Raw genomic sequence first — 27,696 nt, 5'->3', positions numbered from 1 at the left:
TTTTAGGTATCTTTAAAAGCATTTTTTTTTTCACTTTTACTCTAGTATGTTTTTAAGGAAATGAATCCACGTGTTACACTTTAGTGTTTTGTGTTCAAATTTGGTATGCTACATAAAAATAACATTTTGTAATATAAAATAAAAATAAAGTTGTTATACAGATATATCACTGTTATTGAACCAAACTTAAAATTTATAGCTATAACAAAATATGCACGTAAATAAAGGTAAAAATAGTCATTATTTGTCACCAATGTTGTAAAAATGTAATACATACTGTAAATAATGTAAATGTTTATTTTAACAGGTGATTTATGTATTTGGAACACTTGTTTTAATGTGTGTTTTAATCAAATACTTTTTGTTTTTGATGGATTAAAATTGGCAGAAAAAAATGTTTCTTTTCTGGCAGCAAGGTTGCAAGAAAAAACCTTAAAAACCATCTTACGAACCATCTAACCAGCAGTAAAACACTTTAAGCATGTTTGCATCTGGCATTATCATGTTTTAGTAATCAGATCACTTGTTCAGTGGTGGTCAGGTGATCAGAGATGTTAAAATGTAGTTAGTTTTATGTGATAGGATTCTGTCAGGCAGGCTGAAATACGACTGTAGGTAGATGGATGTACCTTGACTTTGTCTTTGCGCAGGAAGTAGGCAGTAGCGTGGAGTACATCAGCTGCATGAGTGGAGTTGTGGTAGGAGTTGGAGGCATGGTAATTAGTTTCGATCATCTGCAGCCACGAGCGCATCACAGCCTCTGTACAGTTCAGAAACTCAGAAACTCCAAAATGAGCAAAGATCTTCAATCCCAGGTACGTTAGGGGCCTGAAATACACAACATACAGCATGTGAGTTACAAAATCATAAACTAAATTTGACCAATCAGCTCTGTAGTTAAACACATTTCCTTCTTCTCCTTTCTTACACCTTTCTTTATACTCACTAAGTTTGTAGCCCATACCAATTGACTTTTTTTAAATTTTTTCCATGATAGATTTAATAGATTTTCAAATGCTTAAATTATGTGGTGCTTGACTGTCCAATAGGATTACATAAAGTTTTTAATTTTAAAATCCCAGTACTCTGGATAGGGCAAACAATTTCTAGTACTCATTATATCTCTCTTATTTTCCCTCTCTCTGTTTTTTCTTTACCTCTTGTGTGTAGCAGCCTCCAACTCCAGGATGCTGAAGTCCCAGTGTTCCTCCTCGTTCAGTATCTCAGCGATGGAGGCCGGCACGTCTGTCAGCGGTACCGGTACTGCCAACTGGCTCTGACTCATATCTGTCATATAACACACATCACACATAATATCACACACATGTATCAGACTCATATTTGCCATATTATACACATATTACACTCAAATCTGACTTATCAAACAAATTTCACACTTGTTTGTCATTTTACCCACATATCACACTCATATCTGTAATATGACACACATATCACACTCATATCTCTCATATTACACATATCACACTTATATCTGTAATATGACACACATATCACACTCATATCTCTTATATTACACACATATCACACTCATATCTGTAATATGACACACATATCACACTCATATCTCTTATATTACACACATATCACACTCATATCTGTCATATTACACACACATCACACTCATATCTCTTATATTACACACATATCACACTCATATCTGTAATATGACACACATATCACACTCATATCTGTCATATTACACACACATCACACTCATATTACACACATATCACACTCAAATCTGTAATATAACCACATCACACTCATATCTGTAATATTACACACATATCACACTCATATCTGTAATATTACACACATATCACACTCATATCTCTCATATTACACATATCACACTCATATCTGTAATATTACACACATATCACACTCATATCTCTTATATTACACACATATCACACTCATATCTCTTATATTACACACATATCACACTCATATCTCTTGTATTACACACATATCACACTCATATCTCTTATATTACACACATATAACACTCATATCTCTTATATTACACACATATCACACTCATATATGTCATATTACACACACATCACACTCATATCACACACATATCACACTCAAATCTGTAATATATCCATATCACACTCATATCTCTTATATTACACACATATCACACTCATATCTCTCATATTACACACATATCACACTCATATCTCTTATATTACACACATATTACACACATAGCTGTCGTAATATACACATTATTTTGTATTATACTCAAATCTGCTATGTTAGACACATACTACACATTTGTTATTTTACACATGCAATCTATTAAAATCTGCAATATTGTATGCATTTTACACTCATTATCTGTTTTTTTTTACATCCAAAAACTTCACACTTGGCCTGAGATGGCCTTAAGAAGACTCCAGGTTTCTGACCCAGAACTGGATCTGTGTTTTGAATCAGGCCAATGTGTGATCAGCTTACACAATCACTCACAATGCACCGTCACTGCACCTCTCTGTACAGTTACATAAGGACTTATAATAACTCACTAAATCACACAGCTGGTGGTAAAAAGGCCTCACAGCTTTGCCTCACTCACTGCTGCTTTTTCAAGGTGATGCTGGTTGTCCAGAAATAGTGTCCTCAGAAAGGTAATTTCTCATTCTATTTTTGCCCATTCAGCCCATTCTCATCTATTTTCCCCATTCATTGGAGTAAATATAAAAATAGCTACTTGTATGCCCTTTAATGATCATAAATCCCTTTGTATAACATATCTGAACAAAGGCTTCTGCACACCAGCACGACTCCATCGCCGTTTCCCTGTTACTGATTTGAATTATTTCTCCAAGCAGCACTTTTTCCTGTTTTGCCAAATGCGGTTCCATTCTCTTTCAATCTTATACTATACAAGCCTGCAGTTCTTAAAGGTTAATACATGCTTACTAAATATATTAATGTACACAACATACAGCTCTGGAAAAAAAACAAGAGACCACTTAAAAATGATGAGTTTCTCTGATTTTACCAAATTGAAAACCTCTGGAATATAATCAAGGACCAGGAGTGGCATAAAGTTATCCAAAAGCAGTGTGTAAGACTGGTGGAGGAGAACATGCCAAGATGCATAAAAACTGTGAATAAAAACAGGATTATTCCACCAAACATTCATTTCTGAACTCTTAAAACTTTATGAATATGAACTTGTTTTTGTTATTTCAGCCATTTCTCATTTTCTGCAAATAAATGCTCTAATAACAATATTTTGTATTTGGAATTTGGGAGGAATGTTGTCCGTAGTTTGTAGAATAAAACATCAATGGTTATTTTACTCAATATACCTATCAATAGCAAAATCGGAGAAACTGATTCAAAAACTGAAGTGGTCTTCTAATGTTTCCAGAGCTGTATTTAAAGTTTTATTTAAAATTTACTTGAAACAAACAAAAACACAAACAATGTCTGTATGTGTAAACAATGTGGCCTCTAAGCTTTTAATAATGAGCATTTATATGTAATAAAATAATCAGTGTTAGATCTGATTATAATTATAATTATATTAATGTCAGTTGCTTAAAAATGTTTTGTATTAATTAACCACAGTATTTAAACTGTGTTTAATGTTCGATCGGCTGCTAACCATAGCTAGGGCTGCTTCTAACCGCGCTTCTGCTATATTCTAGAAATCTGAGCTTACTGTAAATAAACGGAAGTGCTTTACCCATCTAAATAAACAGTTTTCAGGAGAGAAATCTGTTTAGATTAACATCCAGTTATTGTTTCACTTTGAAATAAAAATTAAGTTTACTTAACTTAGCTTAGCTTTATAGGTCTTGCCACCCAGCAGTAAGACCTGCTGAATTAGAAGAGAAACATGACGACACCTTTGTTCCTTACTATTGTCACTTGAAATGCGCCTTTTAATTTGGTGTGCCTTATGTATGAAAATAGACCAGAAAATAGACGTTCATCAATAGGGCGCCTTAATATACGGTGCCTTATAGTCCGTAAAATACAGTATTTTTATACTATTTTTGATCATTTTAATTTTTGTTTCCTTATTAATGTACTATAATGTTGGAGCACTGTCAATAAACCCTGCACTGGGGGCAGAAAGACTCATGGCAGCCTGATTAATATATTTATGTCTGAAGTGCAGCAGCCTTTAGACTTTCAATGATAAAACTTTCATGCAGCAGTATTCACTAGCATAACGCATCAAAAAGACACAGGGTGTACAGGGTGATGAGAGGGCATGCAACAGTGGCTTGGTACTTACTCTGAAATGAACTTTTGGAGAAAACATACTCGTTTCCTGAGAGACGCCTGAGGCCATCCTGAGAAGACACAAAGAGGAAATATAGACAGATAAATGAGTAGAGAAAAAGATTTATAAAGCAGTGTGCTTTAGTGGAATCTTGGGGAATTATTCCTAGAAGTACAAGACTAACTAAAATACAAGAAAAACAGATGCAGAAATTTTTTTGTACATTTAGTTCAACACTGCCCATCATTTGCACTCTACTGGCTCTGAAATGATGTTCTGTGCTTGGGTCCCGAGATTGCCACTGGCAATGTAATCTGAGGACAGTCCATAGAAATCTGTGCTGATCATCAATGTTGAAAAACTGCTATATGTTAGCTGACAAACTTTGCTACTAACAATTAGGGCTGGCCCGAATAGCGCTTTTTGAGCTCCGGATATTCGGCACTGATTCGAAGCGAATATTCGAATATTCATTTTTAAAAAAAGAGGTAAAAAATAAAAAATAAAAAAAGCAAATCACGGCCCCTTTAATCCACTGAAAAATGTTCAATTTGCTCTGACCGACGAGACATATTCACCCCGGATTTTTGGTGTTTTTATCCCGGATTTTTGTGTTTTCACCCCATATTTTTTCTGTGTTTTTAGCCCAGATTTCTTTGTGTTTTCATCTCGAAATTTCTGCTGCCCCACACCGAGGCTGCTGCTGCACGGTTTCTCCGCTGCGCAAGCCAGCCCAGTAAATTGCTGTTTGTGTTTTCTAGGGCTGGGGCGACGCGTCGACATAATCGACGTCATCGATTACAAAAATACATCGATTTGCATAACGTGCGTCGGCGCGTCGTAAACATGGCGGCGCCTGTGGAGAGCATTAGAGGTTAGATCGGGCCCAAAAATTCCAACTGGCTGTTTTCGGGCTGTTTTAATGAGCGAAATATGATCAGAATTATGTTAATTAACACGGTAACATAGAAGCATAGAACTATTATTTAATTTAAATGATTTTTTAAGAACAGATAAACACAGTTCTGCAAGTCAAACGTGGAGGAGTTCACGTGCGAGAGACACAGAGAGAGAGAGAGAGAGAGAGAGAGAGAGAGACAGAGAGAGAGTGCTCATATTCTAGTCCCATTCATAATTCTGCAGCTCCCTCAGTGTTTTCTGCCGTATTTTGCGGCTAGCGCGAGCGCTTACAACTGACACCGCGGACCGCGAGGTGCCGCCGCGCTTGTGCCGAATCCGACTCTCTGCTGAATCTGACTCCCGCTTCGCGGACAGAATCGGCACAACACCCCCGCTGTAGAACTGCGGTAGTGAAAACAGCGCGTATAAATAAATTAGTTTAGTTTCACTTTCAGTTTTCGTTATTTTTTTTTAAAATAAAAATATAATTAAAAAACAGACGCCTACATCTCGGACTATTTTCTGGAGCCCGGGTCGGATTTACGGGCGGGCCTCGGGGTCATGTCGGGTTCGGGCAGAGAATCTAAGCTCTAGAGAGCTTGGACTCCGGAGAGCAATCTCCAGCTACAAAAAAACGCCAGCGGGCATCTAAAGTTTGGGAGCATTTCACGCAAAAGGGCAACAATGTGGTCCTCTGCCATACGTGCAAAAGGAGCACTTGAAGCGCAAACATCCAGGAGCACTATGTCAACAGGGTCACACAGTAAGTTACCTTTTACATCAGGGTCTCCGCGGGTGTCCTTAAAAAGACTTAAGGCTGTCTACCAAAGGTTTTAAACCTGCCACAGGCAGAAATTATACATTTTTGGTTTATATTTGTGCATGGCATTTCGCAGTTTCCAGAAACAGTAGCATTATTCATAAGTTCAGGTGTTTAGCTAAGCTAGCTGCCTTAAGTTATTTTAGCTAGCGCCGTCGGCGCTGCGGTGTCACACCGTTTTCTGTCACCGTCGGAATTTTGTGACCAGTGCTCACGGTTATGAGCGTTCATTGGCAAAACGGAAGCTTTCTATACCTACACCTTACCCTCAGCCCTAAACTGAACCGTTTTGGCCAGTCGGGGTAAACATTAGAAACGAACACGTTTCGAATCGGCCAGTGCACCGGTCTGCTGAGAACTACTTGCCAGTGGTCACAAAATCTAGCGGTCACAGAAAACAGTGCAACACACGGTTGTGGTGTATGGGAGCTTATCCATTTTTAGCGTTATAGATCTAAACAACGTGCTGTACATGTAAGTGATTATAAGTGTGGGGTTTGGTTTAGTAGGCTTGTGTTGTTGTTGTTGTTATTATATATAAATATAGTAATTTATCGTTTGCTTTAAAACGTAAAATAATAATTATTTAAATATGTTTCTCAATGAATAGATTAGTCGACTAATCGAAAAAAATAATCGTTAGAATAATCGTTTAAAAAATAATCGTTAGGGACAGCCCTAGTGTTTTCACACTTAGGCTATTTGCTTAAAAAAACAAACAAAAAAAACGTTTGTTCAGGAAGTATTTTATATTCTTAAACATTGTTAATTATATTAGAGGACAGTCATTGTAAACTGTACTTGGTCTATTTCGGTTAAAGGATTGTGCAGGGCATAGCCGTATTACTGATTTTGTATTTTTGCACTTGGGCTATAAGCTCAATATTAAATATTTCGTTTGCTTAGAAATTATTTTATATTTTTAAACCATTTTAAATTATATTAGATAAGAGGAAATTCGTTCAGACATCATTTTTGTAGGCCAGGCTTTTGTAACCGATTTAGCCCCTACTGTTGCCACATTACCCCTTACGTTTTATTATATAAATCAGTTTCGAAGAGCCTGCATTTTTTTTATCATGTATAATAGAGGTCTGCGCGAGACTGATTTTTAAACCCACTCTTCCACGCTCCCGCGTTTCTGTCTCGTTACCGCTCCGCAAAAAAATTGCTTCTTTTAATCCCGCGCCCGCCCGCCACATACACATTTCTGCCGCTCCCGCCCCACGTTCCTAATATAAATTAAATAAACTACATTTAATGCTTCAAATTTACTTATATATTTATTAAAACAGCAGCGCTGAATAGTGCGGTCCCGTTCCTTACCCCAGTCCAAACACCATCGGTGTGTGCGTGTGTGTGTCGGTCCATCCTGCGCGTTGAGAGTTTTCTTTAGGTTTTTTTTTTTTTTTACAATTATTACAGTTTTCTTAACTATTTATTAATTTGCTCCCGCATGGTCTGGATTAAACTCCCGCTCCAGCCAATAACAGTTCAGTTCTGTCCCGCGCGCAAGATATTCTGACGGGACCCGCGAAAACAGAAGTGGTTAGAGTGAGGTGGAACTCTGGAAAGGAGAAAAAAAACGAATATCCGAATACCAAAATTAAAAACCGAATACCTACTCAACGAACGAATATCCGAATACCCGAATATTCGGGTCCAGCCCTACTAACAATATGATCATTTAAACAAAATAGAATGGAAGCTGTGTCTTTATTTGTTTCTTTTTGTATGTTTTAATACATTTATCTTAGTTCTGATTGGCCTGTAAATATTATTCACTATATCCAGGGGTTGAGTGAACAGTAATCTGGACTGCTGCTGTGCTCTGGCTGGGGGTCAGAGTGTTGTGTGTATCTGGCAGAAAACCATCCTGTTTCTAACATTACAAACTCATCAAATCTAAACAAATTATACTAATGGTATGTGTATCATTTAAAACGGCCTATTTTACTGTCCCAAAGGCAATGTGTTTGCATGTACATAAAGAGAGAAAGTCCTTAAACAAGATCCACAACTGACCTCTGCTCCAAACAAAGCCCCAGTGAGAGAGAGGCTGCAGGCTTTGGGTAATGGGAGCTTACATATACAAACTCCCTACAACACACATACACACACACACAACACACACACACTCCAGCTGCAGCATCTCCTGAGATATTTTTATTGCAACATTGACCTTTAACCTCTAACTAAAGGCCATTTGGGGAAAGGTCACTTAAGTCACACGCTCAGCACATCTCCGGAGTTCGGACTGAATCTGGACTAATGAACTTCTAATGAAAGTTTTTAGATCCGAGATCCAAACCGGGTCTTACCACAGCCCAATATCCTCTGGGCCCTATTTTAGCAATCTAGCCGTCAACCACGCCCCGTGCAGCTTGATTTATGGTTGTCGGTGTGTTTTCGCTATCGTAGCAACGAGAAAAATATACGCCGCACGTCTCAAAACACGCAAAAGGCATGTAATTATTCTCTCAATTAATTATCAGCGTGTTTTGGATGTAGCATGAGTTAAACCAATCAGCATGTAACTTGCAATTAATTCAGTTTAGAAGCCAGATGCGCTCTGACTTTATTGGGATTTTAACGGTGCAGCGCTTCTAACTTCTCAGCAGAGGCAACTGACCTGCGCGTTCATGGGAACACAGTGCGTGTGGAGACCCTGCAAAGATAAGACAGGTGTTGACGTCTGACGGTTGACTGTTGTCAGGGTTTAAATCAGTCAGTGGAGCACCTGTGTTTTCCGCTGGCAAGATAGCAATAGGCCAGAAATTTACTTCAAGACACCTTACTTTCAGACCACCATGCCCATCTGTGTAGATATATTCGTAAGTGCCAGGTGCAAAGTATGAAAACAAACTTTTTGTGAGGGGTGTAAAATAGCAATGAACATCGTAGTGTGCCTTCTGCAGGGTGTAAGATAGGGCCCAGAATATTTTGGACTTGTGGGTTTGGTTTGTTATGATGCAAGGCTTTTTTCATGAGAGTGTGCTCATGGCAAGCGATGTGAATAAACACAAGATTTTGAGCGAGGCCTGATACTCGGTACAAGATGGATGGGACAGTACATTCCGCGTGTGTTTCGGAAATACGTCATATATACGTCACATATTAAGGTATTGCTTGTTTTAAACACAGTTAAAAATGTAGGCTACAGTCCGATATTCTCGCTTCTGGACAGTGAAAGAGCTAGTGCTTAGCACGGGCCGATATACAATCACCTCTGAATGGCGAAAGAGCTAGCGCTTAGCAGCTAATGCTAATGCTGCTCCAGGAGCTAGCTGGGGTTAAAAGCAGGCTGTAAGCCGATAAACTCACCTCTGAACGGCGAAAAAGCTAGCGCTGTGATTATAGGCTAATGCTAATACTGTTGCTGCCACAGTGCTGGAGAGCTAAACTTAAACTCCTGTATAATGCTGCGCTTTAAAAGAGTGGCTTTACTACTCTATACAACCTAACTGCTAGAATTCATACATAAGGCGCACTGACAATTTTGGGGAAATTGTAAAGGAATTTAAATGCGCCTTATAGTGTGCATTTAAAAATAAGGTAGTCCCATGTTCCAGCTCATGGCATGTCAGTGTATAAGGTTTGGCTTAAATAAACCAGATTCAGTTTAATTAAATAAAATCTGCAAGGGAATTGGCTGCAACCGAACCTCAGTGTTGCTTCCTTTACACTGTGTTTAAACACTGATGAGTTCTCAGAGCACTTTCTGTTTACACTATACCATGATATCGTTTAGAACACAGGTACAACTTGGCTGAATGTAGTCTTTAGAGTTAGAGATGTCCACAAATGATTTCCAATGTCTCTGCAGTTTCCTAATATATCGGGTGATTTAATTGGATGAGCGGTATATCTGTCCCCTTAGTCACACAAACACACAATTACTCACACTCATGAGCCCTCCCACGAGGTCATTAGTATGAGGATCATCCTCTTTGGAGCCCAACTGTGGCGAGTAGAGCTCTGTAGTGCGTAAAATCTCCAACACCCGGTCCAGCGCTTCTGCTACCGTTACTGGACTGCTTTCCTGCGCTGCGTTTATTATGTTTATCACCTACAGAGAGAGAGAGAGAGCAGAAGAGAGAGAGAGAGAAAGAGAGATAATTAATAAATAAATAATAACAATTAAGCAAGAACACACACATACAGAGACGCTTGTTCAAAACAACTGCTTCTCTGAATGAGGTTATGTAACACAGTTACACACAGAGATCTGATCCAGCATCAATTTCCTTGCTCATGTAATCTAATTGACAAAGACATTAAAGACAAAAATACAGCGGACCCTCTCTCTCTTTATCTCTTTGTGTGTGTTTATGTGTGTGTGCGTGTGTGTGTGTATAAATTTAATTCCAGTGGTGACCGGACTCTGTATTGTGCTTTACTATGCATGCAAAAAAAAAACACATAGTAAGTGAATATCTATATATATGAAAGTCATAAAACATCAAATTTGTTCCATCATCTTTTCCCCAATTTCATTTTCCAGTTTAATTTTAGACCAGGCTCAAAACTGGGACTAATACTGAACACAGAACAATTCTGCACACATTGTGCCAATGTTTAACCACCACTTAGCCATCATTCTGCCAGCATTATGTCAGTATTTAACTTTCATGATGTCACCTTTCTGCCAGCACAATATTACCTTTAACTATCAGTATGCCCACTTTTAACCACCACCATTATCAAAAAAGTTTAAAGCTGATGTCCATAAGTTTTGGGATTTAGGGCACTCTCTGGTGAGAATGGGTAATTGCATTGAGCGTGCAGAAGAATCATTTTAAACTGGGCGAGTGTGATGCGGTGTCCTTTCAGAGCGGATAAATCCGATTCCAGGTTATGTTCAGTCAGAGATAGAGAGAGACATAGAGAGAGAGAGCGCTCATTCAGAAACTTCACTTCAACCACACACTTTGTTTTTACTATGAGTGAATGAACTACTGAGGTCTGAGTTTCCCCCTTCTGCAGTTCTCCATTGCTCCACCAGCCGCTCGCATTCAGTAAAACTGAGCCGGATCCTCTTTTAGAGGCTACATCCAGTTTTCAGAATGAATATATTAGGCTTAGCAGGGATGGTCATTCCAGGACACTGCTATCAATAAACACGATATTTTGTCACTTCTCCACTCAGAAATGCTTCAAATAGATGCTGAAACGTGTGGGTTTTACAAATACCGAAATGTTATGGGTGGGTATGCAGGCGGGTAAGTTAAATACGGGTGGGTAGCACGTGAATAAGTGGTTATTTTTAGTAGCCTTTTATTTGCTATGTAATGAACAGAGGCTACTGTTCTGCACAGCAACCTAAAATAAATAGATATTAAGATAGCCCCTACCATGCACAGGGCGATTTTACTTTGTCATACTAACGTTCTTCCTCGAAAAAAAAAAAAATGAAACAAAAACAATTTCTCATGTTACCAATAACTTGGCACTTATTTCCTATGGAAGCCTCGTGGGCACCACATTATTGTTTTTTCACAGGCGCATTGAAAAATAAAGTGCGCTATGGGAGTACTTTCGATTTGAGTGATTTTTCAGGGGCATGGGTGGGTAACGGTTATAATATTAACTGGTCCGGGCGGGTACGGATTTAACTTTGAAATAACCATGGGTTCGCAGGTGGGTGGGTGCTGTACTCTGCGGATATGGGTGGGTGCGGGTCTCAAAAAACAGACCTGTGCAGGACTCTGATGTGAACTGCTATTTAACAATCAGTATGCCTATATTTATACAGAACTATGCCAACATTATGCCATGTTTAACTATCAGTATGCCCATTTATGTCCAGCAGATCACCAACATTCTGGCATAACTATACCAAAGTCTGACTAATATAATAGAATTATGTCATTTATATATACCTGTGCATTACTATCAGCATACTGTCACACATCTTGGACCTATTTCTTCCACTATGGACTGCATTTCCCAGAATTCCACTCCCTCACACACAAGAGTCACATGCTCCCCTTCAAGCAACCATGGACAGCTCCCATGCTCACCTGACTTTTTTTATATATTTTTTTCTAATTGTTTTCCCCATTTTCTTCATAATTTTGCTCAGCCAATTATCCAACCCACTTATTAGGACCCCCCTATCATTAGTAATGCTCCAACACACCAGCAGGGTGAAGACTAGCACATGCGAAGCCAGCCACTGCATCAGCTCACAGACGTCCTCTGATGTGGGGTGGGGAGAGAGCGCCATCTACTCACCCGGAGGGAGCGAGGCCAATTGTGCTCCCTGTGAGCACCGGCAGCTGATGGCAAAGCTTCATGAGGATTATGCCATCCTTTACCAGTTTCATACCCTTATTTAACCTGACTTATGCCAGTGATTAACTTGCATTATGCCAGCCTCAGTGTTTTTTAGCATTTGATCTCTAACCCCCAGGGTCCAGCTTTGCGTGCGAGACTCTGCACTGAACAAAACGTCCTCTCTTAAACCCCTCATCACGATCATCACCATTATGCCCACTGTGCGCCCATGGCTCATTACCCTGAACGAAACATGAATAGGCTGTTACTGTTAAAGTGTTGCTCTGATAACTCCGGAAACAAATGGCCCACTATACTACAGCACCTAAAAGACCTGAGGGAGACCTGCTGTCCTAACATCTTGTTTCATAAGGTTTAAGCAGCAAACACACACACACACACAACACAGCGGTTAAATGTGGGTTTTGCAAGCAGATATCATGCTGGTATACATTGAAATGCCTAATGTCTTGAAGCATGAAAGAAATATTGTGTCCCATGACTTTTGCCATATTTCTTTCTGTCTCTTGTTTGCTCACATGGACAATTCTAGCCAGATACCATCGGTTATGATCATTACCACCTACTGCGCTGTCCACTGAGGGCGGTAATACCTTCTAGGATATATTCCCAGTACACACCTAGTATCAGACCTCGCTCTTAGTTAACTTACATTGTGTTTAAACTCGATGTAAGTTAATGTGATACTGTTTGACAGACAGTATCACATTAGTAGCATGTACTGGTACTAGTTATTCTCTGTCTAACCATGTTGTGTTAGCATGTTAATTACTAAGATCAAAGTTTTCTGTTTGTGTGTCATCATACCTACCTTAGTGATGGGAGCCTCTATAGTCATCGAGTGAATTCGTGCCATGGAGGAATACCTTCGGTTCTGTAGACTGGGGGCTGGAGAGACAGGAGGGTGAAGGGAGATTGATGTATTTTAATATCTAGATATTTATAATATCTTTACATTACACAGATTGCAGTACTGAGACTGATCTTAAAGTAAAAAGAAAACAATTTAAACAAAAGCAGACTTTTTTCAGTGGTTATTTTTGGTTTACCAGCTCATGAGGATGGTTTTATTATTTTGTTTTCTGGTGTCGTATTAGTAGTTGATGTGTCTCCTCAAAGGCAGAGTGATGGTGTTGGGTGGATATAGGTGGATAGGGCACAAGACAGGAGGTCATGCACTCTAATATTTAGTTGGGCCGTGCATTCCCTGTGGCATCTTTTCGATAAGCTTCTGCAATGTCACAAGATTTAATTCAATCCAGTGTTGCAATATTATTTCCCCAGATCTTGCAGCAGCATTGATTATGGTAGAATCTGACCACTGCACAAAGCCTTCTCCAGCACATCCCTGTGGATTGCTGTGGTGAGCAATCCATGTGTGAAAATGATGAAATCATGCTCCCTGAATCACTCTTTCACAATTCCAGGCACATTAATCCTGATATTGTTATCCTGGAATATGGCCGTGCCATCAGGGAAGAGAAAATCTATTCATGGAATAACCTGGTCTATATTCAGTATATTCAGGTAGTCAGATGACCTCATTCTTTCAGCACATACTGTTGCTGAACCTAGACCTGACCATGTACTTACTTAAATCCAGGTGGCAACCTTTTTTTTCTTTTTCAGATTGGTAAGTTTGTGAATGTCATTTTACATATTTTGAATATTTGTGTATGGTGTAATGTACTTTGTATGATGACTTTATACTGAATGGATTATAAGAGTTAGAAATTAGTCTCTCTGACCATATGATGATTATCATTACACACTTGGACCAAGAAATCAGCATTAACACAATCAGAATCTCAAGATTGCTATGTCCTCTGATTATGCTGGTTTAACACTGCTGTGAGTCTTCTGGAGTCAGCTATGTGCTGCAGGCACCTGCTGAACCTCTTGTCCATCCTGTACCTTTGGCACCAGGCCTTAGCGAAGACGGTGGGAATGCGTTCTGGACCACAGGGCTCAACGTGACCTTCACCTGACTCTTCACCAGCACCTGTGCAAGGATCCCTACAGCTCTTCTGACATTGCGGCTAGGACCAATCATGGCAACTTTGCTCTCACTTCCTTTTTAGTCATTTCCAAAGAGGGAAATTGTCAACATAAGCCATGCTGATGAAGTGACCCCAGAAATCTGTTATCCCAAATAAAATGCTGTTGCTAATGAAGCAGTTTCAGTACGTTCAGTCCTTGAACAGTCAGTTCTCTGCTTGCCTTATCTGGTGTAATAAGCGCACACATCTTGCGGACACACATCTTGTACTGACCAGCACACATATACAGTGTATCACAAAAGTAAGTACACTCCTCACATTTCTGCAGATATTTTAGTATATCTTTTCATGGGACAACACTGACAAAATGACACTTTGACACAATGAAAAGTAGTCTGTGTGCAGCTTATATAACAGTATAAATTTATTCTTCCCTCAAAATAACTCAATATACAGCCAATATCATGTCTAAACCACCGGCAACAAAAGTGAGTTCACCCCTATAGTGAAAGTTACTGAAGTGTCAATATTTTGTATGGCCACCATTATTTTCCAAAACTGCCTTAACTCTCCTGGGCATGGAGTTTAGCAGAGCTTTACAGGTTGCCACCGGAATGCTTTTCCACTCCTCCATGATGACATCACGGAGCCAGACGGATATTCAAGACTTTGCGCTTCTCCACCTTCTGCTTAAGGATGCCACAAAGAGGTTCTAGTGGGTAAAGGTCTGAAGACATGCTTGGTCAGTCCATTACCTTTACCCTCAGCCTCTTCAATAAAGCAGTGATCGTATTAGAGGTGTGTTTGAGGTCATTATAATGCTGGAACTCTGCCCTGCGACACAGTTTTTGGAGGGAGTGCTCTGCTTCAGTATTTCCCTCAATGCAGCCCCAGACCATGGCACTCCCACCACCATGCTTGACTGTAGGCATGACACACTTATCTTCTTTTTGTACTTCTCACCTGACCGTCTCACCTTCTCAACTGCCACATATGCTTAAAACCATCTGAACCAAACTAATGAATCTTGTTCTCATCAGACCATAGGACATGGTTCCAGTAATCCATGTCCTTTGTTGACATGTCTTCAGCAAACTGTTTGCAGGCTTCCTTTTTTAATACAGACTTCAGAAGAGGCTACCTTCTTGGGTGACAGCCATGCAGATCAATTTGATGCAGCGTGCGGTGTATGGTCTGAGCCCTGACAGGCTGACCCCCCACCTCTTCAATCTCTGCAGCAATGCTGACAGCACTCCTGTGTCTATCTTTCAAAGATAGCTCTTGGACGTGATGCTGAGCACGTGCACTCAGCTTCTTTGGGCGACCAACACTAAGTCTGTTCTGAGTCAACCCTGCTTTTTTAAAACATTGGATGATCCTGGGCACTGTGCTGCAGCTCAGTTTCAGGGTGTTGGCAATCTTCTTGTGCCATGTTGGAACTTCAGAGACCATTATAAGAGAGTGTGAGAGCTGTACTACAGAATTGAACACCTGCTCCCTGTACAGACCTGAGACCTAGTAACACTAACGAGTCATTTGACATTTTGGAGGGAAAATGACAAGCAGTGCTCAAATTGGACATTTAGGGGTATTGTCTCATAGGAGTGTACTCGCTTTTGTTGCAGGGGGTTTAGTGTGTTTAGACTACTTTTCATTGTGTCAAAGTGTCATTTTGTCAGTGTTTTCCCATGAAAAGTATACTTAAATATGCTGTAACACAGAATGCTTTGAGTCCACTGGTGTAACACAGAATGCTTTGACACACAATGCTGTGAATCTACTAATGTGACATAGTGTAGTACAGTTCCAGTGGCGTAACAGAGAATGTTGTAAGTCCACTGGGGTATAACACAGAATGCTGAGTCCAATGGTTTAAGACAAAAGGGCCCTATCTTATACCCTGGAAAGCATTATCTATAATCCATAATCCATAATTGTAGAGCTGCAACGATTAGTCGGTATAATCGATAACTAAAAAAAATCGTCAACACAGAATTTAATTGTCAACATGTTGTTAATGTGTGATGGAGCGAGAGAGAGTGGGAGCACACACAAGAGAAATCCTGAGCATCCTGATTGGCCTCTCCTCATGCTTAGTTGACCAATGAGGTTTCAGTGTGGGTGGGACTTGCAGCGAGCGGGAGAGAGAGAGCAGTAGAGAAAGACGTGCATACATGGTAACAGCAGCTCTGTGTCCATTAATCACAAACAAACACATTTAACTCAATACTCACAACTTGCTAGTTCTGTACAGTTTAAACATCGATTCTATATTATCCATGGTGAGTTAAATTACTGCAGAGAGCTGCTATGGTGAGTTTAAACAGGCTTCACTCATTACCTCATTAACATTACTAACATTAGTTAAACTTACGTTAGCTGTCTAATGCTAGGTGTTAGGGAGATATTGTACACTGACCACTACATTAAAATTAAGTTATAGCCTAAAGTAACTTCAGACTTTAATACAAAACTTTATTTTCTTAGACAAACAAACATTTTAGTGAGATTTCTCCTTGAAAAAGGAGAAATTTTGTTTAATATAGATACATCAAGCTCCCAAAATGTACTGAAAAATTGAGTTTGGGGCCTAAATGTTTACCTGTCCACATCAGTAGGAAGTACAAAAGAAGGGCATGATAAAAAAAAAAAATAATCGCGACTAACTGACTAATAAACAAATAGTCGGCAGGTTAGTCGACTACTAATAAAACAGTCATTAGTTGCAGCCCTAAATTCTAGCATTTAAACCTCCTATTATGTTCATTTGTCAGAACCAGCAGTGGTGTTCCCGGGTAATATTGACCCGTTGCATGTTTAATTATCCAAAAGATATCTGAAAAAAGTCCTAACAAGCAGTGTGAATATTTAATTATAATAATATTAAATATTATTTAATATTTAAAATAAACATTGCTATTTTTTATCAATATAATTAATATTTAGTGCAATAGTGTTCCCTACCTCTAACAGGTAGTGGTTCAATTAGGATAATTCATTTGTTTAAAAATGTTTTTTAATGTTTCCCTACTTTATTACTTTTAAAAGACCAACATATAAAACAGTAGTTTTACATAACATTAAAACATAACATTATAATTTTATTTTAGTTTAGTTTTTGCGCGGGGTGGTTGCAAATATTTGAGATTAACCATTTTCATATTATATGTTGATCACACTAATTAAAGCAAAGTATATTGCTTTAACTATTTTTTTAACATAACAGGAGGGTTAAGTACATATTTCTGCCTGTATCTGAAGTCAAATGAAAGCAGCATAAACCAGATATGTTTTATACGCACATTGAAATTGACTGACATTTTTAAGAAAAAACTACACGTGTCAGCACTCTCGCCTCCACCTCAGTATTTCTATCTTTCCTAATGGTATGCTAACAGCGCGAGAGAAAAAAATGGAGAGAGAGAGACTGATAGAGTGAGAGAATGAGAGAATTAGAGCGAGGTGGGGGGTGTAATGGGGATACTTGGTCTTTAAATAGCCGCTGTGTCTGCGTCAGAGCGTGCTGAGGCAGTGGGAGTGCTGATGTCATCGCCGCTCACCACGTCACAAAGAAAACTCCCCTCTGTTCACACAGCCATTCAGACAGCCTGACTCACACCAATTTCACTCCCATTCTCTTTCATGCAATTTTCACTGCTGTTCACAGCTTTACCTTCACAGCTCCACTCTCACTGAGTGTGTGTGTGTGTGTGTGTTTGAAGATATCTATATGCAAGAATTATTTGCAGAAATCTACCTGTCTATCTATCTGCAATGATAATAATAATAATAATAATATTAATAATAATGTTAACATAATTACTATTAAAATTATTATTATTAATAATAATAATAATAATAATAATAATAATAATAATAATAATAATAATAATATGTACTATATGTTAAGTATCTATATGTATTTATGGCCCTTATTTATTATTTATAATATATATATATATATATATATATATATATATATATATATATAATTTATTTATAAATGTAAGTAGTATAGTAAGTATATATATATATATATATATATATATATATATATATATATATATATATATATTTCAAGGATCAAAAAACAATGTATTATAAACATATACAAACTATATATGAATATGTAAGTATCTATTGTTTCTATATACATAAATGTATATGTATTAATAATTATCTTTATATTATTAAATATTATATATATTTTTTATTATACACACTCTTACCGTCGCTGCCGCGCGAGCTGATTGACCTGACGTCCACAGACTCTTTCCTCCGGTCCTTATGACGTAGGGAATTGCATTCTGGGTGGAGAGGCAGAATGGACAATAAGTGCACGCACAAAAACGCACACGCGTAATCACACACGCACACACACACACATACATTTGCGTCATCCAACAATTCTCTTTCTTCCTTATGCTAACAGCCGCACCAAAAAGGATTATTTTCATCATCATTATCTTAATGTGTGTGTGTGCCTGTGTATGTTGTGTATGTGTGTGCATAATGGCGCATGATTGAGAGTGCTCTCCCCCAGAGAGGCTGTGTTCCACTGTGTATTTACGTATTAGTGTGTGTGTGTGTTCAAATAAGTGCGTGCCAAGACATGAGCACACACAGTCTGTTCCTACAGATGGAATCACAGTCATCAGTAGCATTTCATAAACATCTAATAACAGCGTGATGTAAAGCTGTAAAAAAAAACAGATTCCTTGGGTCATGATGACTCGTCTTCATGCAGGGCTTCAGTAATGTTCTGTAACATTTCTTTAGATTTTGTGAACCTACTTTACAACACTGTGGAAGTCTGAACACCAACTCAGAGCTGAGAGAGCCTGCTTACACTTTCCATGTGTTCTGTATATGAATATTAACTGAATTAGAAGCGTGCCATATTGTATCAGATAGCATAAAATCATTTTAATTTCTAAAGTATATTTAAAAAATGTCTTAATTAGTTGAGAGTAATTAACTAATTAATTGAGACACTTAACTATTTAACAATGAATAGTACTGTTGTACACTGTAAACCTAAACAAATTACTCAATTATTTTAAATTAGTTAAACACTTGTGGGCACACAAACATTCAAACACAGATCTTTGAGGTAAATCGACATGTGATAACTTAGTTTAGTCTGTTGCCATTGGCAGCTTCTTTTGGCTTAATTCACTTCTGGACCAATCTATTTGCATACTGGGCGTGTCTCCCCCAGTGTCTGACACTTAACATCATCAGTGTGTAGTGATTCCCCCTGGCCTACCTTAGGTAAAGTTGTAGATTATATATTATGATTAACTGCTTGGCATCTGTGTTGTAGGCTGTAAGAATAAGCATCCTTTTCTGAGTGCAGTAACTCAATGAAATGTACTTAACATTTAGGCATAGTAACTAAAAGCTTTTAGTCTAATTAACTCAAGTTTTTAGTAAACATTTCTTAAAAATAAGGCAACCGGTTTCCTGAAATAATTTAAGTAAATTCTATATATTTTGACTTACAGTGTAAGTAAAATAAAGTAAAGAACTGATAATTGTGACCCTTATTCTAAAGTGTTACCTTAAGGTTTACATGCCTGCACTAAATATGATTTTATATTATATTATATTATATTATTATTATTATTATTATTATTATTATTATTATTGTTATTATTATTATTTTCTTTTTAATATACCTCAGAGTCTGTTGTACCGTATAGACTATAAGGCGCACCGGATTATAAGGCACAGTATCTATGAACGTCTATTTTTTGGTCTAATTTCATACATAAAGCACATTAATCGTTAAACATTAAAGAATGCATACTTAAAGTCAAAAAGAAAGGTGCTCTCTAATGAAAACTAGTGGGCAAGTAAAGTGCTTCTGTTTATTTACAGTAAGCTTAGAATTCTAGTATTTTGTCAAAGAGTGAATGTTAGCCAGCCCCCTAGCCAAGTGCAGTTAGCAGTGCTAGCCAGCCATGGCCCCAGTTAGCGCTAATAAATGCCGCCCGATAGCAATAGACTGAGAAATCCTGATTGTTCCCGTAACTCAGGACACTATTCATCTAGCTGCATGTCCCATGTAGCTTGTATTAACACGGTAAACATGCAGATTACAGTCCAATATAATTACTTCTGAGCTAGCGCTGTGGATAGAGGCTAATGCAAATGACGCTGCACTCAGTCTCTGTGCTGGAGAAACTTCACTGAAACTCCTGTATAATGCTGTACTTCAGCGGAGTGGCTTTACTGCTTCTTACAACCTGACTGGTAGAATTCATACATAAGGCGCACTGTTAATTTTTCGGAAAATTAAAGGATTTTAAGTGTGCCTTAAAGTCTGAAGAATACGGTAACTTAAAACCAGACAAAAGTTTACAGATTTTTTTTGCTTCTTTTAAAGCTCTTATCACATAACACGTAACACAATATGACATCCAATATTACTTTTCAAACTGTCTATCAGAAAATATGAAGGAGTATACTAAGTTAAAGCATATACCAGCAAATGTCCCAGCATGAGAATGAGTGTGTGCGTGGTTTTTACACGCTTAAGTACCTGTGTTTTCTCCACAGCATCGTTCATCTCTACTGATCTTATGGACCTGTGAACAAAGATATCAAATGAGTGCAACCCTTCAAATCAGAGCCAACAAGCAGCAACAAATGGCGAGACAAAGGCAAGACAAACAACTGTAAACGGTAAAAAGGAAAAAGGTATTTCATGGAAACAAACAATAAACAATGAAATGCTTTGTATGTCAGACGGAACCAGAAAGATATTCAGCCGGGATGCAGTAGGAATGAGGGATGCAGTGTATATATATATATGGGTTGGACCAGGTGAAAACAATTTACAAATCAGGTGATGCAGAACAGTGTACTGTCATGTTTGTGCACCTCATTCTGGTGCATTCTGGATAATGGAGTCTGACACTCTATTAATATCTACCAATGAAGCTAGGATATATCATTCAACTCTTTGAACAATAAAGCACGTGTCTAAACCAAGAATGCTGATTTTATACTCCATTAAAGAAACGTGCAACCAGGCTTTAACAGTAAAGAATCCAGAAGACCTGATGAATGTGAATCCACATGTTTCAGTAAAACACACCTTTTTGTATTTATCAAAGGAGAAGACAGAATCACTCTACTGTGGAGCACTGACCTTTCACTTCTCCATAAATTTTAAACGAGACAAACACACACCCCCATAAACTCTGTCCCCTGTCCACATCCTTTCATCTGACAGTCAATAAAAAAACAGGGACATCAAAAACCTATCACCGTTCAATTATACCCAATGTATCTCTGTTGAGAACGGCCAATCAGGACTGACCAACACCAAACTAAACACGCATTAGGGGCCCTATTGTACACCCTGCACAAGGCACATAGCGATGCTCATAGCTATCTTACACCCTGTCAAAAGTCTATTCCATGTTATAAATAGAATAATAAAATAACATTGCTGTTCCCTTAAATGAGCTGTTTGCGTACCTTTACAGCGTGAATGCGCAGGTGAGTATCCACTGCAAAAGAGCTGGCTTTTAAAGGGAATGACAACTGACACACTGATTGTTTTTTTTTCACGTGAAGCCCAAAACACACTCATGATTAATAAAAAAAAACTTAGTACATACGCTCTATCGATACCAAAGACCAAACACTGACACACCCTAAATCAAGCTGTGCAATGCACAATTGACCTGTGTGCTATAGCTCGCTAAAATAGGGCCCTAGGACTCCTTCTATAAATAGCAATGCCCCCAACACTAGGAGAAGGAAGACTAGAACATGCCTCCTCTGATACGTATGGAGACAGACACTACATATTTTTAAACTGCCGCTGATGCAGCATCTCTGAATAAGTATCTAGAGGGCTGAGAGGAAAGCGAAGCAACTCAGCTCTGATACATCAGCTAACAGACTTCTGTGCTGACAGACATCTCATAACCTATATACTGTTTGTTGGTACTATTGCTGGGTATCACTACCGATTTACAAGATCGATTTGATTATAATTGACAAGGTGTCAATTTAATTTAATCTCTGTTTCAACTCTAAATTAAAGAAACACTTAATCTACCATTGATTATTAAATATATTAATGACTGAAAAATTAACAATTTCTGTAACAGCTACATTGATGTTTTTCATCATTATTTAATGTGTCCACAACATGACAACAATGTATATAATGTAAACATACATGATTTTCACACACTTCCACAAAACATCATCGTCAGAAATGAAACTATGAAAACGACTTTGAATTTGAAAAGAAAATGTAAATGTGAATTTGAAAAGAGAATGTAAACTGCCGCCACAAGGGATACACCCATTTAATGAGATACGCCTTGTTTAACTAGCACAACAGGCTCTAGTAACATTAAATATAGAGAAAAAAACACTACTGTTAGCTTTTCTAAAACTACAACATGTTTTGAAACTGCTGGACTATTGTATTTAAGGTGTAATTGTAGAACAGAAAATGCAAACTGGTTTGCTAAATGCGAGTAAGATATTGTAAATTTACTGACACCTTGTTTAACTAGTCTAGCAGGCTTTAGTAACTTTGTGTTAGAAAACAAACTTGTCCCTAAATTTAGCTTCTCTGAAACTATGGCAGGTTTTGGAGCTTTGGAGGTTTTGTCCCCTTCATTAGGTTTTTCAAATCACAAAAAAATACTAAAACTATTACTAATACAAAAATCTGGACTGGATCTGGGAATCGGCTTTAAAAACAATTGTATTGAGACAAAAATCAATGATAGTAAAAAGATTATTTTCTGCTTTTTAGAGAATAAGTGAATGTCAATGAGGTTACTCCATCTCCTTTCTCAACTCCCCAATGCAACCAAAAGCACTGGATAAGGCACTATCATTCCAGAGAACACAGTTCTTCCACTGCTCCACAGCTTAATGCATAGTCTTCTAGCCCACATCTGGCTTTAGGCTAGTGTCATTACGTTCATGTTCACCTGCTCCAGATAAAAGTCCTATTCTATTGGTAACCCTTCTATTTTCTGGGACTAGATAAAATTGTGGTGTTGACAGGCATTTGTGCATCTGTGTCAGCAAAAGGTACAACATTAAGATGCAGAAGATGTGTTCACAAACATTTGAACATATATTTTATATGAATACATAGATCAGTTTTTTTATGTATCAGGCACAGAATAGTTCTGGATACTGGATGCCAAACTGCAGGCATTTTTAATGATGAACAAGGGCCTTTGTTTCACATTCAGGCAGTGCTATATTCGTCTTAAGGTGGTCTGCTAGGTTAAAGGGCTATAATTTCTCTAATTACTCTCATTTTTTTTTACAATAGACCACTGCGCCAAATGGTATTTAATCACCCTTGTGACTTTCCTATCCTCATAAGACAGGAGCGTATATTACGCTATATAGCATATGACCCACTTTCATGCATTTATCTCAGAAGACAAAGCTGGAAGATCCTATACAAAGAAAGGATACATACAGTGACCCCATTAAAGTCATTAGATCTGTCTGAATTACAATTATAACACAGATTGTTCCAGAAAGTAGCTTTACTGCCAGCCAATCTGCCTTTTAAACATGCTTTTTGAAGTATATGTTAATTATAGAATATAACTGAATAGAATAGAATAGAAAAGGGTATTTTCCATAACTGGAAATTTGCCTTTAGCTTCATCAGGTTGCACCATATAAAGAAACTTAAAAATAAATTAAAATAACACACACCCAGGACCACACATCAGAATATTTACAATACAGTAAAATTATCTCAATTTTATCTAATCAGTAAACAGGCTTGTGTAAAGTACTAGAGAGCCAGATCTAAGTAAAAGTACAAGGACTCTATCAAAAAAGTCACTTAAGTAGAAGCTGAAGTGCTCTTTAAGCTCCACATTTTTGTACTTAATTAATGCAGCAAGTAATTTATTGTAGGATAGGCCTGTCATGATAATAATTTTTTTGTGGACGATATTTTGTTCCAGAAATTATTATCTGGCTTTAGTGATAATGTGGGTTTGTAATAATTTGTAACATTTTTATAATTGTAACAAGTTACAATGCAGGACATAAAAATGTATTAAAGCAAAAGTATTACACTCATCATAAATATGTATTGAAGAAAAGTGGAAATAGGAAAAAAACAAAGCACAGACACAGCATTTTACTACTTAAGTACAGCAGTGAAGTATTTCTACTTTGTTACTATACATCTCTGTCTGTGAGCGACTTCAGAGTTCATTAAAGAGATACCGTAAGCGATAAATTAGGTTTTAAAAATATTTCTTGTGGCTTGAGGTTCCCTGTAACACTTTCCAGAAGGAAGCAGATCAAATTCAACAAACATTAGATTAGTAGGATCCCCACAATCTGCTGGGCTTTCTTGATAATACTAAACAAATATATATCACATAGCTGTTATTGGGGCTTATATGATTATCCCAGCAATATTCACAAGCTGAGTTTCCTCCAGCTCTGCGTTTATTTTTCCTCCTGTACAAAAGGTTTAGTCTCCTAGAAAATTAGAAAAAATGCTGCTCATTTGGGCAAGTGTTTAGTTTTTTAGTAAAACAGTAATATTGCAATAAATACAAAAAGAACTGATTTTACATAATTCTGTTGATGTCATAAGCACCAGTTGGTTTAATGTTGTAAACCAGTACTTGATGTAATAAATCAAATAAACGAGTAATGGAATTGGACACATCCACTCTGGCACTGACTGGGGGGTCCAGGAGAACTGTTACCAAGCTTTGTTCTTTAGACTAGCTCATAAGATCTTAACTATTTTCTTAACAATAGAAACGTCTTGTCTTTGTTTTTTACTGTATTTATGTTTACCTGAATCTATTCTAATGTGGTGTGTTTCTACCATAATTTTAAAACCAAGTTAGTCTTATTTGATACTTATTTTTAAGTTTTTGAGACCTCTGCAACATCAGTAATCATTAAATAATTAACAATTTCCCATTAATAATTTAAAAAAAAAGAATTATCTTAAGTCCATGTCGTTAATTTAATTTTATTTGAAGGAAAAAATAAGCACTGCTTAAATAGATGCCTAACTGCATAATACAGTCCTTAAGCAACGAATAAAAAATATTGTATAATAGTAAATAAAAACACCTCTATATACAGCTCTGGAAAAAAATTAAGAGACCACTTCAGTTTCTCAATCAATTTCTCTGATTTTGCTATTTATAGGTATATATTTGAGTAAAATGAACATAAAAATATTGTCATTTCGACCATTTCTTTTCAGAAAATGAGAAATGGCTGAAAAAACAAAAAAGATGCAGAGCTTTTAGACCTTAAAAACTGCAAAGAAAACAAGTTAATATTATAAAGTTTTAAGAGTTCAGAACTCAATATTTGGTGGAATAACCTTGGTTTTTAATCACAGTTTTCGTGCATCTTGTCATGTTCTCCTCCACCAGTCTTACACACTGCTTTTGGATATTTTTTGATGCACATTTACCTATGTGACCCAGTTGCTTATTCTGTGCGCTGCATACAGCAGAAAAATACATACAGATATCATAATATAAAATGTACTGTAATTTGAAAGAAATTTTTAGAATATACAGTTTGTTTAACTCAGTCGAGATGTATTACACAAGACATTACATAAAAGTCTAATATGAAAAGTGCTATTTCTTTTTTTTTTTTTTTTTTAATTGGTCAGACGGTAAAACAAATACTTAAAATCATTTTCTGGCAATTATTTGATGATTCAGGCTTCAAAGGGTTAAACAGACCCTCACCTGTGAAACTCACCTGTCTGTTGCTGTCACAGTGAGGCCTCTTGATGGCCACGAAATGCCGGATCTTCCTGTGAGGTCACAGAAGAGACAGAGACAATAAGATGCAGGTTTGTTTCAGTCGGAGGTGATGTGAAGCTGAAGGTTGTGAGACTTACCCTCCCTGGCCGATAACGGGGGTAATTTTGACATGCTGCTGGATGCTGTCTCCTGACTTCCTCCTGGCATTACAAATCCCCTGCCACTCCTATAAACACACACATACGTCTTTCAAATCATGGGTTCAGTGTCAGTGATGGGAAGCTCTATTTGTGGTCACCTATAGACAATCTAGCTAAATGTGTGTGAGTGAAGATTGCTCTGTGTTGTGCACCAACCACGGTAGCCATTACGCATATTTACAATGTCCTATGCAGTTACTGCATAGTCTCAAAGGGGCGAACATATTAATGCCTGTGGAATTAGAATGGATAGTCATATAAACTCCAGCAGATTTAATGTGCAGGTCTCCCTACACATTTGCCAGTCTAGTGTATCTTCCCAAAATCATATATTTCACTACAACATTATGCTACTTATTTGGATAATGCAAGATTATGTTTCTTATAGTCCCTAAATATCAGTTTTGGTAAAATTGTGTATTAACTGCCCAGCCTTAGTTTGGTGGCTAATGTCATGTGACTCATGTAGCAGTTTGTTTGCAGCTAGCTAGTCATTATTAAAGGGTGCTCTGTGATTGGCTGACCTTTCCCTTCTTGATGCAGTTGTTGATGGACTCCAGCAAGTCGGCACAGTTCTTATCACTCTTGGAAAACTCTGTCAGCTCCTTTCCTATCAGCTCCCCTTTGTGGTATCCCATCATCCTCTCAAAGGCAGGGTTTACATACTAGTATATACACACACACACACACATAAACACAACACCACACACAGGCATGAGGAAAAGTGTTTTTAGTTGATTCTGCTTAAAAAAAAAACAATACCCTTTAAAATAGTTAACCCTTTAACATCTTTACTAAGCAAAAAACTATAAATACTTTTATTTTTGTATTATTATTTTTTTAGGGCAACAATACACATTTTTTCACAGTTTTTAAAATATACACCTCTATAAAAACTTTTAAATGAGGTTTTAAACCAGAACTCAAACCACAAATCCAGAATTAAAATAATAAATTGTCTGTTGTTCAAGTTCACTAAATTCAGTCTTTCTAAACCTCTGAAACTATAGTATTATATATTATATATTAGTATACTGTATTTTTCAGACTGTAATATAATAGTATAATATCCGATTATAAGGCGCACTATCAATGAATGTCTATTTTCTGGTCTTTTTTCATACATAAGGTGCATTAAGCAACACTAGTAAGAATGCATACTTAAAGTACACAAGGGTGTCGCCATTTTTCACTTCTAAATTAGCAGGTCTCCAAGTAAACAAAACTGTAATTCTTGAAAAAAAAAAAAAAAAACTTTTCTTTCAAGCACTGGATGTTGATCTACACAGATTTCTCTCCTTAAACTGTTTATTTGGGTAAGTAAAGCACTTCTGTTCATTTACAGTAAGCTTAGATTTCCAGTAATTTTTCCAAGGGTAAGCACTAACCGTGGTTAGCAGTGCTAGCCAGCCACAGTTAA

The 27,696-nt window shown here is 37.4% G+C and overlaps 1 protein-coding gene across 3 annotated transcripts in view; it reads right to left on the bottom strand.

The window, feature by feature from the left end:
* The window catches only part of pde8b (phosphodiesterase 8B), a 79,314-nt gene that overhangs the window by 19,722 nt on the left and 31,896 nt on the right, over positions 1-27,696 (bottom strand). For all 3 annotated transcript variants that reach the window (XM_007246984.4, XM_007246983.4, XM_007246985.4), the window contains exons 8-17: positions 26,801-26,941; positions 26,214-26,302; positions 26,072-26,126; positions 20,844-20,889; positions 18,526-18,603; positions 13,108-13,184; positions 9,901-10,065; positions 4,289-4,346; positions 1,158-1,287; positions 630-828 (exon numbers count right to left, since the gene is read on the bottom strand). In XM_007246984.4, coding sequence (XP_007247046.3) covers positions 630-828; positions 1,158-1,287; positions 4,289-4,346; positions 9,901-10,065; positions 13,108-13,184; positions 18,526-18,603; positions 20,844-20,889; positions 26,072-26,126; positions 26,214-26,302; positions 26,801-26,941 — 1,038 coding nt within the window. The remainder of the gene's footprint in view (positions 1-629; positions 829-1,157; positions 1,288-4,288; positions 4,347-9,900; positions 10,066-13,107; positions 13,185-18,525; positions 18,604-20,843; positions 20,890-26,071; positions 26,127-26,213; positions 26,303-26,800; positions 26,942-27,696) is intronic.

Source organism: Astyanax mexicanus, chromosome 17 (assembly GCF_023375975.1).
Source record: "Astyanax mexicanus isolate ESR-SI-001 chromosome 17, AstMex3_surface, whole genome shotgun sequence".
Lineage (NCBI taxonomy): Eukaryota > Metazoa > Chordata > Actinopteri > Characiformes > Acestrorhamphidae > Astyanax > Astyanax mexicanus.
The sequence above is the reverse complement of the archived record's forward strand: the minus strand, read 5'-3'. Positions and strand labels throughout refer to the sequence as shown.